Source organism: Callospermophilus lateralis, chromosome 8 (assembly GCF_048772815.1).
Source record: "Callospermophilus lateralis isolate mCalLat2 chromosome 8, mCalLat2.hap1, whole genome shotgun sequence".
NCBI lineage: Eukaryota > Metazoa > Chordata > Mammalia > Rodentia > Sciuridae > Callospermophilus > Callospermophilus lateralis.
Window position 1 is genome coordinate 113,104,524 of NC_135312.1, and position 20,353 is coordinate 113,124,876.

At 39.1% G+C, this 20,353-nt stretch overlaps 1 protein-coding gene across 4 annotated transcripts in view; it reads right to left on the bottom strand.

Annotated features, from left to right (window-relative positions):
- Arfip1 (ARF interacting protein 1) overlaps window positions 1-20,353 on the bottom strand; it is a 115,834-nt gene that overhangs the window by 47,374 nt on the left and 48,107 nt on the right. For all 4 annotated transcript variants that reach the window (XM_076864743.2, XM_076864744.2, XM_076864741.2 and 1 more), the window contains one exon: window positions 11,756-11,857. In XM_076864743.2, the coding sequence (XP_076720858.1) occupies window positions 11,756-11,848 (93 nt within the window). In that variant the 5' untranslated portion in view covers window positions 11,849-11,857. The remainder of the gene's footprint in view (window positions 1-11,755; window positions 11,858-20,353) is intronic.

Below are 20,353 nucleotides of genomic sequence, written 5' to 3' on the forward strand. Positions count from 1 at the left end.
TATGACAACACCATGTAGATTAAGAAGCTGCAATAGCAACTGGTTTATTTTTAAATCTAATAAGTATTTGTTTACTCTTAATATGTTAGATTTTCTGGGCAAAGAAAGATACAGTCATTGGCACCTCACCGGAGAAATGAGATATATATTAACATAAAAGCTGAACTTAGTGTCAAAGTAAAGACAGTAAGTATCAGAGGAATTCAGAAACCACCATAAGAATGACATAGGAAAGGCAAAAGCACTGTTTGAGCCCTGAAACATAAAAGATTTATTTACTGAATCAGCATCTACTTAGAACTAACTTTAAGCCAGTCACTGCTGCAAATACCACAGATACAGCAGTGAAGAAAACAGATCAAGTCTCTGCCCACACAGACTCACATCCTAGATGACAGGAGGGCAGAGGAAGGAGACTGACAGTAAAACATATGTAAGGCAGTAATAAGTGCTGCAGATAAGTAATAAGTAATAGGTAAACAAGTAATAGGTTCTTTGGGTTTTTTATTTCAAGGCAGTATAAAAGGGCTAGGGAGTGACAGGCCAAGGTTACCACTCTACAAGTGAAGGAGGTAGCATGTGATCAGAGGACTAAACAGAGTGAGAAATCAGAGCTGTGCTGTTGGAGGACTGTGCTATTTATCTAAACTGTGCTATATGAAACTGATGTATATTGAAACTATACAAAGCAAAAACTATATGTATACAACCTCATTTAATCACGACAGCAATATCTTGTAGACTGTTATTGCTCCCATTTCACTGGGACGAAGAAGTGTGTCATTTTATTACTAGCAATATGGTTAAGACCAAGCTTCAAGAAACAACATTAACTATAAGGTACAGGAAATGTAAAGAGCTATAAGCAATTTATTAGCGATTTGTAATTCATTTTAACAGTATGTTTTCTGAAGTATTTGTTTAAAAAATACATCTCAAATATTTCAGAACCTGTTCAACAGAACTAAGTTCTCAACTTGTAACTTCCTATTAGAAAACAAATGAGCAGCCTTTATCCCATTCACTTGTTTCCTAATGTCACTGAAAACCTCTTGTCATAGCGCATCCTTTTCAGCTATTGTTTTGAAGAGCACTTAGAATAAAAAAGAAGACATTCTTTACACTCAGTTTTATTTACTTCCTATTTTTAAATCAAGTCTCAGAGTCTGCTCACTTGGCTGAACAAGACCTTGAATTTTGCCACTTTGTATTTTAATACCTAAATCAATGGTTTTTAGCTTTAAATGTTAGTATTCTTTTTGTTCATATTTACATTTTAACTAGACAATCTCCTCTCACCAAAAGACAAATATTTATTACAAAATAAAATCCTGTCAAACTACTGAAGTATTTTTTAAACTTTCAGTTTGCTCACTAAGGTCAACTATTTTTGGACTGGCTGTTTCCATGGTTGTTACCTTGCTAATTCCTAACAGCTTCTCAGAAACTTATTGTCCAGTAAACACAATAGTTCTCCTTAAGAAAAAAGTATCAGAGACACCTCTCAAAATAGAAGGAATTAAAATAATAAACATTATCTAAACACACTCAAACTATGTACAAATAGTATCTTCGATAGTTGGGCTTGCTTTTTCTTGGAGCTTACTTGAAAGCACATTAGTCAGCCTGTACATCTGTAATCCCAGTGGCTCGGGAGGCTCAGGAAGGAGCCAGCCTCAGCAACTTAGTGAGACCCTGTCTCTAAATAAAATACAAAAAGGGCTGTGGATGTGGCTCAGTGGTTAAGCACCCCTAAGTTCAATCGCTGGTACCAAAAAACATATATATATATTTAGTCATCTGAATCATTTTCCTGTCACAGAACATTGTGTAAATTGTTGGAAAGAGAAGTATTGGGGAGGAGAGTAGCTAATAACGGGTTAAATAATAGATAAAATAGATATCTCCGGTTACATAAGTTCTAAGGAAGTTATGGGGACACCTTCCACCTTGTCACGCATGGCCCCTAGAGGAGACAACTGGAGTGTTGAGGATATTATACCTCACTCAAAACCCTTCCACAGTCACCAGAGTTCCTTCACTCAACACACAAAAGTTCTTCCAGAAAAGTTCTGTCCTTAACGTAAAGCAGCTGTAAAATGTGAATAGCACCAAGGATTTCCTATACCTAATTTGCCTAACAGAAGGAGCTGGATCAAAAGGTGGTGCGTTATATGAATTGTACTGCATTCTGCAGTCATATGTAACAAATTAGAATTTGAAAAAAAAGGGTGGTGCAAATGCTGAAGAGGATTATCATTTTGATAGGCAGCTAAGTGCAACACCAAATGATAGGGACCACGTGAGAAAAATGGATGAATGATTTGTGACATTACACTCAGGATTTTAAAGTGTGTAGACTTTTTTTTCCTTTCTTCTATTACTTATTCCCTAAATCATGTAATATGGCTTCACAGTTCACAAAAAATTTAAATGTGCCTTCTTTACAAAACACTTAAAAAATGTTAAAGTGTCTCAGTCATAAAGCTGTGTTTAGCTCATTATCTTTAAAAAATATGCTATTGCATCTATTTCCACAGTTTCTGGAGTATATTTCAAAGACAATAATCTACAATATAAAATTTCTAATTTGCATTTTAAATTGCTGGCATTCAATTCAAACTTTAAGACTTCGAAAGGCCAAGCTTAACAACTGTCTAATAAAATGGAATAAACCTGAAATCAATCTTCTATTGTAGCTAGTAAGATAATGCTGGAGTATTCAGTATTTTTAAAAACACATTTTCAAATGACTGGGTTAAAACAAAATATAACACTTTTGGAAGAAGCTCCAAATAAGTTTCGTGTATACTTTCAGTCCTCTTCAAAGAATACAAAAGAATATTCACAGTAATAACTTTCATAAAGCTGTGAAGGGTCTCTCATTTCAAACAAAAGGAACTTGTTTCCATTTTGCATATTGGTTAGAATGAGGTTAAAATATAAGTTTGGAATTTAGAATTTAGTTATGATAATTTACTTTTAAAGTAACATTATTCTGAAACCAACACATAAAGAATATAAAACGTTCAGCAAATTTGCTTTAAAATACACATCTTTAGTAACACTCAGGATACTGGAAATTAGTTACTCTTCCCTGTTTACTCAGGGCTAGGGGGAGAAATCTTGAATAAGGGAGTGATTCTGAAAGCATATATTGTGACAACCCAGGATCTCTTTTCCCTTAGCTGCCTAACTCTACATTCTCCCAGTTTTATTCCTACCCATGTCTTCCAACATAGCTTGGTGTGCTTCGCTAGGTCTTTCCTTGTTGACAATTCTGGTTTCCCTTCTCTAGTCCTGTCAGCCTTAGAACGGAATCTTCAAACTGTAGCCAGAGATAACTTTCTAAAATGGGTATCTGAGTGAGACACCCATTTTTATACCATTGCCTTTTAGGTAATAAAGTTCCTCAATATGGTTTTGAGGTTGTGTGAAATCTACTCCCTACTTCTCTCTCTAGTCTCATTTCTCATATACCTGCCCCCGTTTCTCCACTCTAGCAACATGAATTTTTGTTGGGGGCCACAGCCAAGGTCGGGATGGAGCATGGCATTTTGCCAGAAGGGAGTGGTTGAGAGGTGATGCCAGGGAGCCATTGAGATGATGATGGTTATGTTAAGCTGTGTATTCAATTGTATATATGACCTTTACTGTCCAGCAATAGGTCGGCTCTTGCTGCCTCACATACCCACTCTCTCGGCACCCACTCTCTGGGAACCACAAGAACTCAACGGGAACTCCAATGTAATGGGCGCCAGAGGCAGCAAGAAAATCTAAGAAAATCTAAGAACCCAATGGTAGGTTCAGTAAGTCCTAAGCTCCCTCAATTTAAATGCAAATTTTAGTAGTTCTGTTGTTGGGGGGAGAGGAGGGAGTACCGTTTTTTGTTGTTGTTGTTGTTGTTTTGTTTTGTTTTTCCTAGATAAAATGTTCACAAATGGAAAAACACTAAAATTATGAATTTTTGTTTTGGGCTTCCCACAGGAAAAGTTCCATTTTAGCTATGTCTAATGAGGTAATTTCTCTAAATCTGACAACTATACCTTACTTATAAGAAGTCTCAACCATGCGGAGCTAATACTTGCTTCTTCTTTTTAACTCATGATGCAAATGGTAAATTTCTAATTTAATATTTTAACATACACTGTAACAGCATCCATTATAAATAGAATGCAGTTTATAAGTCAAAGAGAAATTTGAAGTTTTTGATGAAACTTTACTAATCTTTAAAATACAAGAATTATTTTTTATTTAGAAATATCTTTGCTACAAAACCAAAACAAAACCCATCAATAAGAACAACAATAAAACCCCAAAGAAACCCTGAAACGCTGGGCTGGGGTTGTGGCTCAGTGGTTGAGTGCTCACCTGGCACGAGTGAGGCACTGAGTTTGATCCTTAGCACTACATCAAAATAAATAAATAAATAAAATAAAGGTATTGTGTCCACTTACAACTAAAAAAATATATTAAAAAAAGAAAACACCACCTCATGTCCTCTCCTCATCTAGCTGTTGCCCCTATCTTAATAAGACAAACAAATCTAGAAATATTCATAGGTGAGGCAATGGTCTGACTAAACTGCTGACAAGGCCATTTCTAGCACGAGCACTTCCATTATAATTTCTATAAATATGAGTGTTGAGTATAAGTCTAACCAGTGCCTTGACTAAGAAAGGAAGTCAAATGAAAATCAAACATCTGCAATGAAAAACAAAAACAAAACAAATTGTTTTTTTTTTATAATTTCATTGCCTATGCCACAGTGACACCAGCTGGCCAACCAAGTTATGGCAACTTAATAAATTCCAATTTGATTTTGTGACTCTACTCTCAAAGTGCATTAAATAAGTCATCTTCAGATTTTAAATCGAAATACATATAAAAGACATTCCAGTACATTTATAATGTATATACGGTAGATACATAATTTATGATCCACTTTTACATAAGATCACTTTACCAGTCTATAGTCTACTGCTAAGCAATATATTTAATACTTATTTTCGTCAATGATTTTTTATTTCTATTAAAATTCTGAAAACTGGATTTGAGGTTAAACACAATTTCCTGTTTATTGCTCAGAAAATTACCTGTTTACTGCTCAGAAGTCAATGTCTAGGTAAACATGAATGAATGAATCTTAATGTATACAAAACACTTGTAAATTTGATTTTAATTAAAGAGTATTTTTAAGAGACTCTCATGATATGCATATTTCTAATAAAAAAGGTACAACAAACAATTTTTTATACTGTTGAATTTCTATAGGGAGAAGAGTTGGGACATACTGGTTGAAGTGGATCATTGCTTCTTTGGGGGTTTCTCCCACTGATGAATTTCATATCCAACAAGAAGAGACCCCCAAGATAACATCCTTTTCTCCTTCTCTACTTCCCAACAGAAAGTGAAATAATATTGAGGTATAATTTTTAAAAGGAGAATTTGATATGAACTAGTGAGTAAATTCTCAGGGCAGCAAATATTGGCTGCACATAAGTAAATAACTTTTCCAGTGACACTTAAAGGCAAAGATTCTTAAAAAAAAAAAAAAAAGAGAGAGAGAGAGACTCATGAATAGGCTTAAGGTACAAGGTAAACTTTTCTTTTCTTTTTTTTTTTTTTTTACTTTACCCAGAGCTATTTATTCAATCATGATACAGGGGAAAAAGAAAAAAAAAGTTTCTAGGAACAGAAATGGAAAGTCCTAACATTGAAAATCTTGCCTTGATTACTCAATAACACTTTCCTTAAGATAACCCAATACTATTAACACTAAACAAAATAAAGCCAACAGTTTTAAGGTAGCTGGAGGTTAAATTTATAATACAAACGACCTGCACAATCCTTTGGGTACAAGGTAAACTTGAAGAAGAAAAACGCTGAAGAAATTAGTTACCAGGTATCAACATTGGGGCCCAGTACCTATTCCAATCTTTATTATAGTAAGAAAAATACTGTGTGGTATTATTTCAAGGATACATAAAAAGACCAAGAAATAAAGCAGAGTTCAGAAATAGGCCCAGACACATCTAATTATTATACAGCAAAAGCCCCCAATGAAGGAAGGATGGACTTTTCTCTCCATTTTTAAAAAAATATCTTTGTGTGTGTGTGTGTGTACACACACACACACACACACACACACACACATTTTTTTAATTTAGAGGCAGGGTCTTACTGAGTTGTTTAGGGCTTTGCTAAATTGCTGAGGCTGGCTTTGAACTCGCAATCCTTCTGCCTGAGCTGCTAAGATTATAGGCATGCCTCACCGCACCCAGACTTTTTTTTTAATCCCAGATTTACTGACATATAATTGACAAATTAACTGTAATGTGTACATTGTGATGTTTTAATTTGTGTACATACTGTTGAATAATTACCACAATCAAGCTAATTAAGATATTCATCACCTCACATAGTTACCATTTTTGTGTGTGGAGAGGATATCTAAGATGTACTTTCCTAGCAAATTTCAAGTACATAATACATTATTATTGACTATATCTACCCTGCTGTACGTTAGGTCTCCAGAACTACTTTATCCTATAACTAACTGCAGTCTTGATCAACATCTCCCTAACCCTCACCTCTACCTACTGTTCTACTTTGTTTCGATGAGCTAGACTTCTAGATTCCATATCTAAATGAGAACACACAATATTTGTCCTCCTGTGCCTGGCTTATTTCACGTAACATAATGTCCTCCAGCCCCATCTAAATTGTCAGCAATGGTAGAATTTTCTTCCTTTTTTTTAAGGCTGAATAAATATTCTCATCAGTGTGTCTGTATAATCACTCTTTTATCCTTTCATCTGACAATGGACATATATCTTGGCCATTGTGAAGAGTACCGCAATAAACTTGGGGGTGCAGATATCTCTTTGAGATAATGACTTTATTTCCTTTGAATATATACCACAAGTGGGATTGATTTTTCTCTATCTTTACTATCTTGTGGTAGTTCTATTTTTAATTGTTTGAGGAGTCTCCAAACTATTTTCTATAAAGGTTATTTACATTCCCACCAACAGTGTATAAGGGTTCCCTTTTTTCCACATCCCCACCTAAGCTACTGACTTTTTGATAATAGCTATCCCTGACAGATGTGAAGTAATATTTCATTCTGGTTTTGATTTGCATTTTTCCTGAGAATAAATTATATTGAGCACCCATTCACAACTGTTGACTATTTGTATTTCTTCTTTAGAAAAAAGTCTACTCAGTTTCCTTTGCTTCCTCCACCTGCAACTACTAGGGGATCGAATCCAGGGCCTGATGCATGCTAATTAAGTGCTCTGCCACTGCTATATCCCCAGCCCTTTTTATTTTGAAACAGGATCTAGCCAAGTTGCTCAGGCTGGCCTCGAACTTGTAATTGTCCTGCCTCAGCCTCCTGAGTAAACAAGATATATGTGCCACTGTAGCCAGTTTTTGCTCATTTTTTAATTGGGTTGATTATCTGCTACTGAGTTGTATGAATCTTTTATTATTTTGGATACTAATACCTTATCATTATATGATTTGTAAATATTTTTCATTCTGTAGACTTTTCATTTTGTTGACTGTTTCCTTTGCTTTGCAGAAATTTTTAGTTTGATGTAGTCCCAATTATTTGTGCTTCTGATGTCATATTCAAAAAAATCATATATAAAATCAATGTCATGGAGTTTTTCTTCTAGAAGTTTTTATAGTTTTAGATCTTACATTTGGGTCTTTAACCCATTTTAAATTAACTAGATAGATATTTATGCAAGGGGGAAAAAACCCTACTACCCCTACACTTCATATCATACACAAAAATTAACTTAGAATGAATCACAGACCTAAGTAAGAGAAGCAAAACAACAAAACTTTTAGAAGAAACAGAATCAAAACCAACAAAACTTTGAGAAGAAACAGGCAAAGATTTTTTTAAAAAACAGGACACAAAAATCACCAACTGGAGAAGGGAAGATTGATAAACTGGAATTCATTAAAATTAACAATTTCTGGCTAGGTATGGTGATGCACAACTGTAATCCCAGCAACTCAGTAGAAATCAGCCTCAGTAACTTAGACCTTGTCTCAAAATAAAAAACAAAAAGGGTTGAAGATATAGTGTGATGGTAAAGCACCCCTAGGTTTAACCCCCTGTAGCACACATACACACAAAACTAATAATTTCTGTTCACCAGATAGTATTAATAATAGAGTAAGTACAAAAGAAAGTCACAGGCTGGAAGATAATATTGTAATATATCCATTCAAATGACTTAAACCCAGAATATACAAAAAATACAAAAGAATTTTTAAAAAGCACACACCCAGTAGAAAAATGAGCAAAAAACTTGGAAAGCTACTTCACAGAAGACAGTATCCAAATGGCCATTAAAAATATGAAAACATGCCCAACATCATCAGTCATCAGGAAAATGCTTAGTAAAACCACAACAGGATACCATTATGCCTCCATCAGAATGACTAAAATTGAAATGTAAACAACCAGAACTGCCACTGAATGCTGGTAAAATTGTCAACTGGTTCAACCACTTGCTAAATAGTTCAACCACTTGCTAAACTCATGACCCGGCCAGTTTCACTCTTGGGTATGCACCCAAAAGAAACAGGTAATTGTGTACACCCAAGGCCTGTGAAGGTAGTAACAGAAGCTTTATTCATAATGGTCATGGACTGGAAACAGCCCATCAACCAAAAAATAGATACACAAATGGAAAACTAAAAAACAATTAAAGGAATGAAATATTGCCATAAGCAGCAATATGAATGAATCTCATAGATACAACATTCAGTGAAAGCCTGTCAAAAAAATACAGACTAGTTGGGCGCAGTGGCACACACCTGAAATCCCAGTGGCTCAGGAGGCTAAGACAGGACGACTGCCAGCCAATTCAAAGCCAGCTTTAGCAACAGCGAGGCACTAATCAACTCAGTGAGACCCTGTCTCTAAAAGAAATAAAAAACAGGGCCTGGGATGTGGCTCAGTGGTTGAGTGCCCCTGAGTTCAATCCCTGGTTTCCCCCAACCCTGCCAAAAAAAGTGTAGACTGCATGATTCTAGTGATACACAGTTTAAGAACAGTCAAAAGCAATCTATCGATGATAGTTAAGATCAGTGGTGGTTACCCTGGGAAGAATTAGATTTACTGCCCAGTAGAGGGCATCAGGGAGTCTTCAGAGGTCTTGGAAATGTTCTTCATCTTGATCTGGATGGTGTATACTTCACATCTGTGCTTTTACTTTGTATAAGCCATACTCCAACAACAAAGAGCAACAAGAAAAAAAATAGGCTGAAGGTGGCAGGTGCCTTTCCCAACACTGACTACTACAATTTGCGGGGTGGGGAGGAGGTGGGGGTGATGGGGATTGATCCCAGGACCTGATGCATACACACGCTCTTAATACTGAGCTACAACCCCAATCCTTGCAACATTTTGTATAAATTGCATTTTTCTTGGATAAAGGTCCTTAGCTTTCACCAGATTGTCTTTTGGGATATCAGTTCCCTGATGGCAGGAATTTCTGTCCATTGTTATATCTCTGTTGCCTTGCCTGGTACATAGTAATACTAGAAACATTTGCCAAATACATTTGTAAAAGAGTAGTTACCAAAAATTAAATGAAGAAACCACTAATAAAAAGCTTGGTGTAATGAGTATTTGAACAGAATTTTATAAAGTAATAGGTAAAGGTAATGATGATAACTTGAGTTTCCTTATTATACATGTGTGTCTTAGACTAACACCTCAAGTGTTTGTACACTCAGAATTTAAGTCTCTTTCTTCTATGAATCACTGTCTTTTTTTTGGTGGTGGTGGGGGGGTGTTTGCAAGTAAAATAAACCACTGCGGTTTGGAAGTGGTCTGTCCTTGCCAAAACTCATGGAAATGTGGTTGCTAAGGTACTCATGCTAGAAAGTAGGGCCTATGATAGGGACTAAGGTCTTTCTCAAGAAACTGGATTAGTTCACTCAAGAGGAGGTTACTGTGAAGCATGTGGCTCCCTTTTTCCCATCCCTCTTCCATATGTGTTCACTTGCCACTCATGCATGTACTCCTGCCTTAGCCATCATCCATCATATTATGACATAACATGAGTTCCTTGACAGATGCAGCACCTTATCTTGAATTTCCTTGCCTTCAGGACTGTGAATAAGCCTCTTTTTTTTCTAAATTATCCAAGTCCTGGGTATTTTGTTATAGCAATAGAAAATAGACTAAAGCAAAAGCCTCAAGCTTGAAGACATAACTGATCTTTTCAGAAGACTGCTGAAGAAAAACAAAAGAAATTCAATGGAACTTTCTAATATCAATTAAACTAATCTAAAACAGAGATAAGTTTCTTCCCATCCTTGGGGACATTTAGCAATACCTGAAAACATTTTTGCTTACCAACAGAAGAGTGGTACTACAATTCAGTAGGAAAAAGATAGAGATGTACTAAACAGCCTACAATGCACAGAACAACCTCTCAAACAGAGAATTGTCTGATTCAAGCTGTCAATGGTGCTGACATTGAGAAATCCTGAACTAAAGTATCACTTCCTGTTAAACTAAAGGATTTTATTCTTAAATATATAAAGCAAAGAGTCCTATCTAAACTATAAATTAAGAACCTTTCAACTACTACTTTAAGTATCTGAATATTATTATTTTTAAAGTTGTACACATGTATCAAATGTCATTAAAAAAGAATGTTTAGTGTAAATACCTACAGAAATAATAACTATCACTATCATTTCTAAGAGTGTATTATCATTATCTCATGTAATATTAGTATCCTCATGAAAGTAAATTAAGATTTTAATTGTAGGAAAAAAAGTAGAACAGATTAAATACATACTAGCTCAAGATGACACTGCTTGAAATGATAAAGCTGAAGTTTGAACCCAAATTATCTCCAAAGCCATGGTATTCCCATTAAGATATATTAAATTTAAATTTCAACTTAGAGGGAGATCAAAATAAAAAGCACTGGCTAGGGAAGGGGGTACACAACTCAGGGGTAGAGTGTGTGCTTAGCATGCATACGGCCCTGCATTCAATACCTAATATCCCACCTCCAAAACAGACGGATGAACAAACAAACAAAAAATATCCAAAGTTTTAATTTGTCTGAGTCAAGGAAACCACTTTAGAAAGTGAACAGCAAAATCAGGAGCAGCTACTTAGGAATTAATGTATTAATGACATACAGAAAAGAAATTAAACAATGTCAAATTTTAAAAGGATAATATATATTTAATATTTTTCTTATAACAAATAAAATTAAGTAGTTTATATTATAAAGTTATATGTTAATCAAACACACGCTTTCATCCTGGTCAATTACTGAAATAAACATCAAAGCTTATGGCCCTCAAGCTTAACCATGACAAATCACATCATGGCCAACCTAGACACCCCTAAAATAAAATAAATTATTGATGGAAACCGATTTAAGAAAAATGCCTCTATTAGTTTTTGGGGGTTTTGTTTTGGTTTGGTTTGGCGAGAGAGGTGGATATAGGGGACTGAACCCTGGAGTATTCTACCAAGGAGTTGCACTGCCAGCCCTTTTATTTTTTGTTTTGAGAAATGGCCTTGCTAATTGCTGAGGCTAGCCTGGAGGTTATGATCCCCTGGCCTCTGCCTCCCAAGTTGCTGGGATTATAGGCATGTGCCACCACACTGGCTTAAATTCTGTTACTTTCACCACAACATTTAAAGGCTTATCATGATTCTCTGCATTAACAGAAAGAAAAGTATTCTTACCCTATTAAAGCCATGTTCATGAGAGTCATCAACTTCGCCATTACTGGTCACTGGAATTTCTGCTGCTGAATTTTTCGGAGACTCTTGAGCCATGGTAGACTCCTTTACAAAAAAAAAAAAAAAAGACATATTAATACCAAATCATAAAAGGTAAATATTCAAAAGACAATATTCATGTTTATAGCATTTACTAGTCACAAGTTTATTAATTCCTTTTTATAACTACAACAATAAACATGACAGTAATACAATTAAAAATGCATGGGGCTGTTTTCATCCCAACCTTAATTTCTTGATTAAAAATAAGTTATGGGCTGGGGCTGTAGCTTAGTGGCAGAACACTTGCCTAGCATGTATGAGGCAGTAGGTTCAATCCATAGCACCATATAAAAATAAATAAAATAAATGCATCTGTCTCCCTACAACTACGAAAAAAATTATTAAAAAAAAGAATGAGTTACTTGCCACATACAGTGGCACACACCTGTAATCCCACTGGCTTGGGAGTTCAAAACCAGCCTCAGCAACTCAAGTAACTTGGCAAGACTCTGTCTCTAAATTTAAAAATATTGAAAAAAGGGCTGGAGGTGTGGCTCAGTGTTAAGTGCCTCTGGGTTAAATCCCCAGTATCAAAAGAAAAAAAAAAAAAAAGAATTACTTGTTACAGTTATCAGGGGGGCAGGCACTATCTGTGTCTCTTAAATAGTGTTATAATAGACTACCACTTATAAGCTGATAAAATATTATACAAAGTTAAGTTTGGTTGTTAACTCACCACAGTGGCTCTATTTTTTCTGTTGTTATCTAGAGGGCTTCTAAGTGAACTTTTGTCAAAAGAAAATAATCTTCCTGACATAACAAAAAAATTTTAAATCTCTGTATGAGGAGAATTAAGTTTTATACCAACTTTAAGTCACAAAATCAAAATATTCCTTAATTTTATAATTGCAGGAAATAAAAACTTCTTTCAGAGATTAACCAATAATAGAATATCAACTACAGTTGGTAAATTCTTTTGACCCAATTGTGATTTTTTTTAAAAAACTGTATGACTACAAATTAAAGGGACAATTTCAGGTTTTTAAAGATCTTGAAAATTATTTTCTCCCACTAAAATTTTTAAAACTGGGTAAATAAACTAAGTCATTTATTCAATTTCTCACAGAGAACAAGCACCTCCTTCTCTCCCAACCCTGACTTTTTAAAAAAATCATAATGACTTTATATGCATATACCCCAAATTTTAATCATAGTACTCACTAGAATAAAGGCCTTGATAGAAACATCTGTTAAGGAGAGAATCAATAACTACCAGCATATGTTTGTTCTAATGCTCACATCTAAATCTAGCTGCTATCCCAACTGCACTGCACAGAATTGCCAAAACCAGGCTCAATAACTAAAATAAACGTGTGTGTGTGTGTGTGTGTGTGTATGTATTTACCCTACAGACTAGAATCTACTGCCCAAAATATTAAGAGATTCTTCAAGTATTCTCTGTAAGATTTTTTTTTTTTAAAAGATTAACTGTTGGGACCTCAGTGAAAAGGTCTGACTTCCCATGGACTCCCCAGTCTAAAAAATTCCCATCCCCTCTATTTCCAGAAGCTTGGGCAGGTGGAGACCTAACAGTACTTCAGTGTGAGATTCCCTGAAAAGACAGGTCCTGTGAGGTGGCTGTCCCTTCCGCTCAGAACCAGCCAACCTCTTGTGAAGAGGGAGACTGTGGCTCCTTCCAAATACCTCCTACTGCTCAACCACCCCGCCACTGCACACTGCAGTCTGCAATCTGTCACCCTCAGTAGGTCATGACCTGATATGACATTAACAGACAGCAGCTTCCTAGTCCTGAACACTGATAAACAGTCCAAGAACACACCTCAGAACACCTCGGGCAGCAACACCACAAGCTTTGACAGCCTCCCTTAATCTGCAGGAAAAGAATCCCTATGTCCTCACTACACAGCACCTCTACAGGGACACAACGTTCACAAGTACCTTCCAAAGGCCTCCCAACTTATGGGAGTCCTTTCCTCACATAACAAGGACTGCCCAAGGGAATAAATGGCCCTTACATCTCCAAACCTGTGCATCTCAAAATTAGACTGGCACGACCATAGAAGAGCAGGTTCTCAGGCTTGGAGGGCCAGCTTATCACCACAGCTCCCAGAAACAGGGTTCAGCTTTTCAGCCAGTGCATGGTGCTTCATCCAGAAACAGGACAGATCTATGTCTCTCTCTCCGTTTGTGTGTGTTGGGGAGTGTGTGTGTGTGTGTGTGTGTGTACACACAAAATTTTATACAAAACAAAAATAATCCCATAGAATCTTAAACACACATTTGGACATTTCACTCTCAGTTGGCTGCCAGGGGACAAGAATCACCACGGGAGACCATTGCCACTTCCAAAACCCCTTGGTTGAATGCCACAACATGGGCAGCTCTCCTTTTTTGCCACCAGGGGGGGCTGGTGGAGCTGGTCTCTTCACCTTAACTTATGCACACAGGATCTTCTTTTTTGTAAAATCTAAGTGGGGGTACACAGGTCAAGTATGGTTCTGGGTGGTGGGCTGGGGACTTCCCCCCTGCAAAAGTATACGAGATGTATGAGAGACCTGCTATATAACGGCAGAAGTAGTAAAGGCAGGGTAACAAGAAAAAAGAAGATTAAAATAACAAAGATACAGTTGTTATATCCAGCTGAAGCATGGTATGTAGCACACTACGAAAAGATGCTGTCAAGTGTCAGAAGTTTTGATGGAAAATAATCTCAGCACTACATAGAAATAGTAATTCTCAAACTTTGGTCTCAAAATCCTCTTATATTCTTAAAAATCATTAAAGACCTCAAAAAAATTCTGTTTATGTGAATTAAACTATCAATATTTACTATCCAGCATTAATGCTGAAGACTTTATAAATATTTATTAATCCATTTAAAGAAACAATTATCAAACTATTATATGTTAATAAATCCTTTAATAAAAAATAACTGATTTCCCAAACTACAAAAATTTAGTGAGAGAAATAGCACTCTTTTATACTTTTGCAAATTAATGTCTGCCTTTATAAGGAGACAGTTGGATTTTCATATCTACTTTTTCAATAAATTTGTTGCAGTTTGTGTTTTGACAAAATTATGTGAATAAAAATCTGATTCATGACTATGTCTCCTCAAAATAACTGGATATTCTTCTCTGATATTATACCAAAACTTGATAAGTGGTACTTTCTTAAACCTAAGCATAATATGAAATATAAAAGCATTTCAAAGGACTTTTTATCTTCTGCTACATTAAATTCCATTGGTCTTCTTTGTCTTCTGAATGAATCTTCCACATGTGCATAATTTGGTATCATCATACAATGGTCATTTTGGAAAATTCTGGTTCTGAGTTGTGCAGATCTTTCAAATACTGACACATTCCTTATATTAAAAAGTCCTATTTGTTATATATGCTCTCAAAAAAAAATCTTTAAGTAGAGGGAAACCATACAAATTGCCCAAATTTTTGCTTGAAATCTTGAATTTGATCACTGTTAACACTGTCCATGATTTAACTTGAAGTAACAGGTTTTCCAAAATATGTCTCTCAAACATCCAAATCTAAATATAGTCATAGTTTGCTTTTATGTCATTTTTCCAAGTAAAAAGATGATATTTCATTAAAAACAAAAACCCAGCTAGCTCAGAACATAATCACACATGTCCTCTAGGCAACTGCTGAGCTTTTGGCATGCAGCAGGAATGCTGTAAGCATACTTCTCATTTTGTCAAACAGAATATAAAAGACTTAATAAAAAGTTTTCTGCTCCATCCAAGCCATTCTTACAGGGGACTGGTATTTTTCTTTACTGAAAGTTTATAATGGTGAAAAGAATATGACTAGTAATTCATCTTGGTCCAACTGCCTTGATTCCTGCTAAGACATGAGCAGTTTTACCTACTAATTCTTGGGCACAGGGCAAGTGTGACAACAATGACAATAAAATAAGTGTTGAAGAGACTGCTATGGCTTGGATATGAGATGTCCCCCCAAAGCTCCTGTGTTAATGCAGGAATGGCTGAAGGTAAAATGACTGAATGGTGACAGCTGAAACCTCATCAGTCAGTCCTAGTTTAAATGGACGGGGTGATGGGGTGGTAACTGTAGGAAGGTGGGGTGTGGCTAGAGGTGGTGGGTCACTTGGGGTGTGCCCTGGAAGGGTGTATCTTCCTTCAGGCCTCTTCTCCCCTTCTCCCTCTTCCTGCTTCTGGCTGCCACATTCTGAGCAACTTCCCTCTGGATGCCTTTCCAAAATTATCAACCTATTATATGTTAAATCCTATATGTTAATAAAGCCTATTATATGTTAATAAATCTCACCTTGGGCCCAGAGGAAGAGGGTCAGCGCACCATGCACCAAATCTTTGAAATCATGAGCCAAAATAAACTTTCCCTCCTCTTCAGTTGTTCTTGTCAGCTATACTGTCCCAGCAACCCAGAGCTGACTATCACTCTAACCTGCCTCATTTAATAGTCTTGGTTTTTTGATTATTTTGATATTCTCGACTTTCTTACTGCTACTCCATTCAGATTACTTGTTGTTGGACAAACATATAACAGCAGCAGCACCCAGAGAAAAACCCCAACATGGTGCCTAACGACCCTCTTTCTCCTCTTTTTTCTTTCACTGGCACCAAACGTTCCCGCCAGTGCCAATGTTCAAATCCTGTGGGTGGGAAACCTTAGCCCCAATAAGAATTAACTTCTTGGGCTCTGGAACTGACATATGGAAGAGCTTGCCAATAAACAGGTGACCCATTATCTACCTCAGCCCTGCCACCTCTCCTTAGGTCTATATAAACCCACAGCCTTTTGTAATAAAGCGGAACCTCTCCGGAGATTTGTGTCGTGTGGTGTCTTCCATTCGTAGTGTGGTGCAGCGTCTTACAGTGGTGCCAAAACCCGGGAGACGGTGTGCTTGACAAACTGAACCCCGTCTCCGCCACCGCCGACACCAATGACATTTTGCCCTTGTCTGTCTTTTTGGGCGCTGGCTTCCTGCACTCACCACTGATCGGGTTTAGGTAAGTTCCCCCTCCCCGGCTCGCCAACTCCCTTTGGGCTAGCAGCAGGAAATGCCACCGTGATCATCCAGCACGCTCCTGACGCCCAGTAGGGAGGAGGGAATGCACCCCACTAAGACCTTCACTGGTCGCAGTGGACCCACTGGCGACCCGCTTCCCTTTGGGGCATGAGGCTTCTGGGTTTACACGAGAGGCTTCCTGATCTCTTCCTCCTCTGCGGAAGCCGCGTCCCGCTGGAACTCGCCCCGCCAGAGCTGTGTTCAGCCTGGAGCTGAACTTCTGGCCCGGAGCTGCATTCTGCTGGAGCTCTGTCCCTTCCTTCCTTGACTCTCTCTCGTTCTGGTTGAAAAACTTTCCTGACGTCAGGTTGCCCGAGGCCTCGACCCTACAGGGTCACACAGACTGCACTTCATCGGTGACGACCGAGCTGTGCCCTATGTGCCTACTCGCAGTGGACTGGTCACTTTGGGGACGCCCACATGACCCTCCAGCTGCTCTACGCTTCCAGGAAGCCCCTACAGCCTGGGTTAATTCTTTTTCTCCCTTTGCTGTCCCTTCCTCCACTCTTTAACTAGGGGCGCCTCCTCATCTATACCTGAAACCTCACCACTCAAGTGTCTCCTTAAGAATTTGGCTACTCTCCCCCCCCCCCCCCCCCCCCCATCTCAAGCCCAAAATTCTTATCAGATTCTGCACCCAAAATTGGCCCGCATATCCGTTAGATGTCAATCATTGGCCTCCAGAAGGCTCCTTAGATCCAAACCTTCTTTGGGATCTTCTTAACTACTGCCTGCACCTAAAAAATGGAGAGAGGTCCCATACGTTGAAGGTTTTAGCCTTCTTGCCCAACACCCCGTCCCCTGCACTTCCAGCTCTCCCTCTCAGGTCCTCCTTGCTTATAAACCCCTCCCTTCCCCTACTTCTTCCCCTGAATCCGCAGATTCTTCCTCATTTGACCCAGCAGATGAACCTCCACCTTATCCCCGAGCCCCATCCGCCCCTCCTCTCCCACTACACCCTCTGCTTTTTCCGCCTGATTCCACCAATCCTCAGCCTTCTGTTTCATCCCCTCCCCACCCCCACCCCGCTCTCTTCTTCTGGTCCCACCTCCTCCTCTGCTGAGACATCCCCTTCCCCTCCGTCTCCTTCCTGTCCGCCACCGACTGCCTCTTTCAGTCCTCCTGTCACCAGGTCTAAGGGACCCCCTCCTACTCCATGACGATTGTACCCCTTCATGAGGTAGCTGGTCCTGAGGGTGTTATTAGAGTACATGTGCCCTTTTAGGCTCATTCACCACTGATCCCACAACTTACATTCGGGAGTTCCAATGGGTCCTGCAGGCATATAGCCTTACCCATCACGACATCTACATGCTCCTGGCCAATACACTTCTCCCTGAGGAAAGGCGACGGGTCTGGGAACTAGCCCAAGCCCATGCTGATGAAAATCATAGGACCAATCCCAACCACCCCACGGGCCCTCATGCTGTCCCAGAGCAGGATCCTCTATGGGATTACAATACCCCTGGAGGCTTACAGTCTCGTGACCTTTTAGCATCCTGCCTCTTGGTGGGCCTAAAAAAGGCCACCCGCAAGGCCGTTAATTTTCAAAAGGTGCAGGAGCTCATTCAAAAGAAGAAAGAAACACCTTCAGAATTCCTGGATAGACTAACCAAGGCCCTCCAGCAGCACACAAACCTCGACCCAGAAAGCCCTGATGGCCGTCATGTCTTAATGACATATTTCCTGGCCCAAAGCTACCCTGACATTAAAGCCAAGCTTAAGAAGCTTGAACAGGGCCCTGCTACTCCTCAGACTGAAATCCTCGCGGTCGCTTTCAAGGTGTTCCATAGTAGAGAGGATGAAAGCGAACGTAGTAGGCAGAGGGCTGAAAACGCCAAATTCCAAATATTGGCCCAGGTCATTCAGAGAAGGTCATCACCATGCCGTCCCATAAGACACCCCCTGGAGCTTGCTTCAAATGTGGTAAGGAGGGACATTGGGCCAGGGATTGTCCTTCGCCGAGGATACCCTCCACCCCCTGCCCAAAATGCCACCAAAGGGGACACTGGAGGGTAGATTGCCCAACAACCCGGAGGGGAGGTTGGTCAGCCGCCCGGCAACCCCAGCCTCTCTTGGGCTTGGCAGAGGATGATTGACAGAGCCCTGGGCCTTCCCTGCCGACTATTACCAGCAAGAAGCAAGAGCCTAGGGTCACATTTCTAGTGGATGGATGCTTCATTACCTTCCTCTTAGACACTGGTGCCACATTTTCTGTCTTGAGGGAGTATTGGGGTTCTACCACACCCTCAAAAACTCCTATTGTTGGGGTAGGAGGTAAACAGATTTTCCCTCGAAAAACACCCCCCTTACCATGTTATATGCAGGGATCCCTTTTGTCCTTCATACACTCCTTTCTCATTATGAGCCATTGCCCCATTCCCCTTCTGGGAAGGGACATACTCTCATTATTGAAGGTCACCATCCACATATCACCCTCCATCTCCCCCGCCTCTCATTTCCTCATGATGATCCTAGGGACAGATACACCTCCATCATGCACTCTCCCACGACTATCTAAACCAGTTAATCCTGAGGTTTGGGACACAACTACACCCTCTATGGCTAAAAGCAGTCCTATTCATATTGTCTTACAGGACCCTTCAAGATATATTAGTCAACCACAATATTCACTCACAACCACAGCCCTCCTCGGATTAGAACCCATCATCCAGGATTTAGTATGGAAGGGGTATCTTAGGCCTACACACTCTCCTTTCAACACCCCCATTCTGGCAATTAAGAAACCTAACGAGTCCTACAGGCTGGTTCAAGACCTTTGCCTCATCAACTCCTCTGTGGTCCCCATCCACCCGCTAGTGCCCAACCCCTACACCCTTCTTTCTCAGATCCCTGCTACTACAACCCACTTCTCGGTTCTAGATTTAAAAGATGCCTTCTTTTCTATTCCTTTGTCCTCAGAATCTCAGGATATCTTTGCTTTTACATGGACTGACCCTCACACCCACCACTCTCGTCAGCTTACCTGGACTGTCCTCCCACAGGGATTCAGGGACAGTCCCCATCTCTTTGGCCAGGTTCTTGCCCAGGACCTCACATCTTTTCACCTCACCTGCCCTGACTCTACTCTCCTTCAATATGTCGATGACCTTCTTCTATGTAGTCCCTCTTGGGAACACTCTCCATCCCACACCGCCCAGCTTCTCAACTTCCTAGCAGATTAGAGATATAGGGTGTCTCCCCACAAGGCCCAGGTTTCCCAGTCTTCTGTCACCTACCTTGGTTTTCGCCTTGCACCAGGAAAAAAGAAAATAACACTGGATAGGAGGAAACTCCTCTCTAATCTTCCGGTGCCTCATACGAAAGCCAAAATACTATCATTCCTAGGACTAGCAGGTTATTTTAGGGCCTGGATCCCTAATTACACTCTTCTAGTCAAACCCCTGTATGACCTAGCAAAGGAACCCCCTGGTGAATCTCTTGCCTCCTCCCCCCGCTACCACTTTC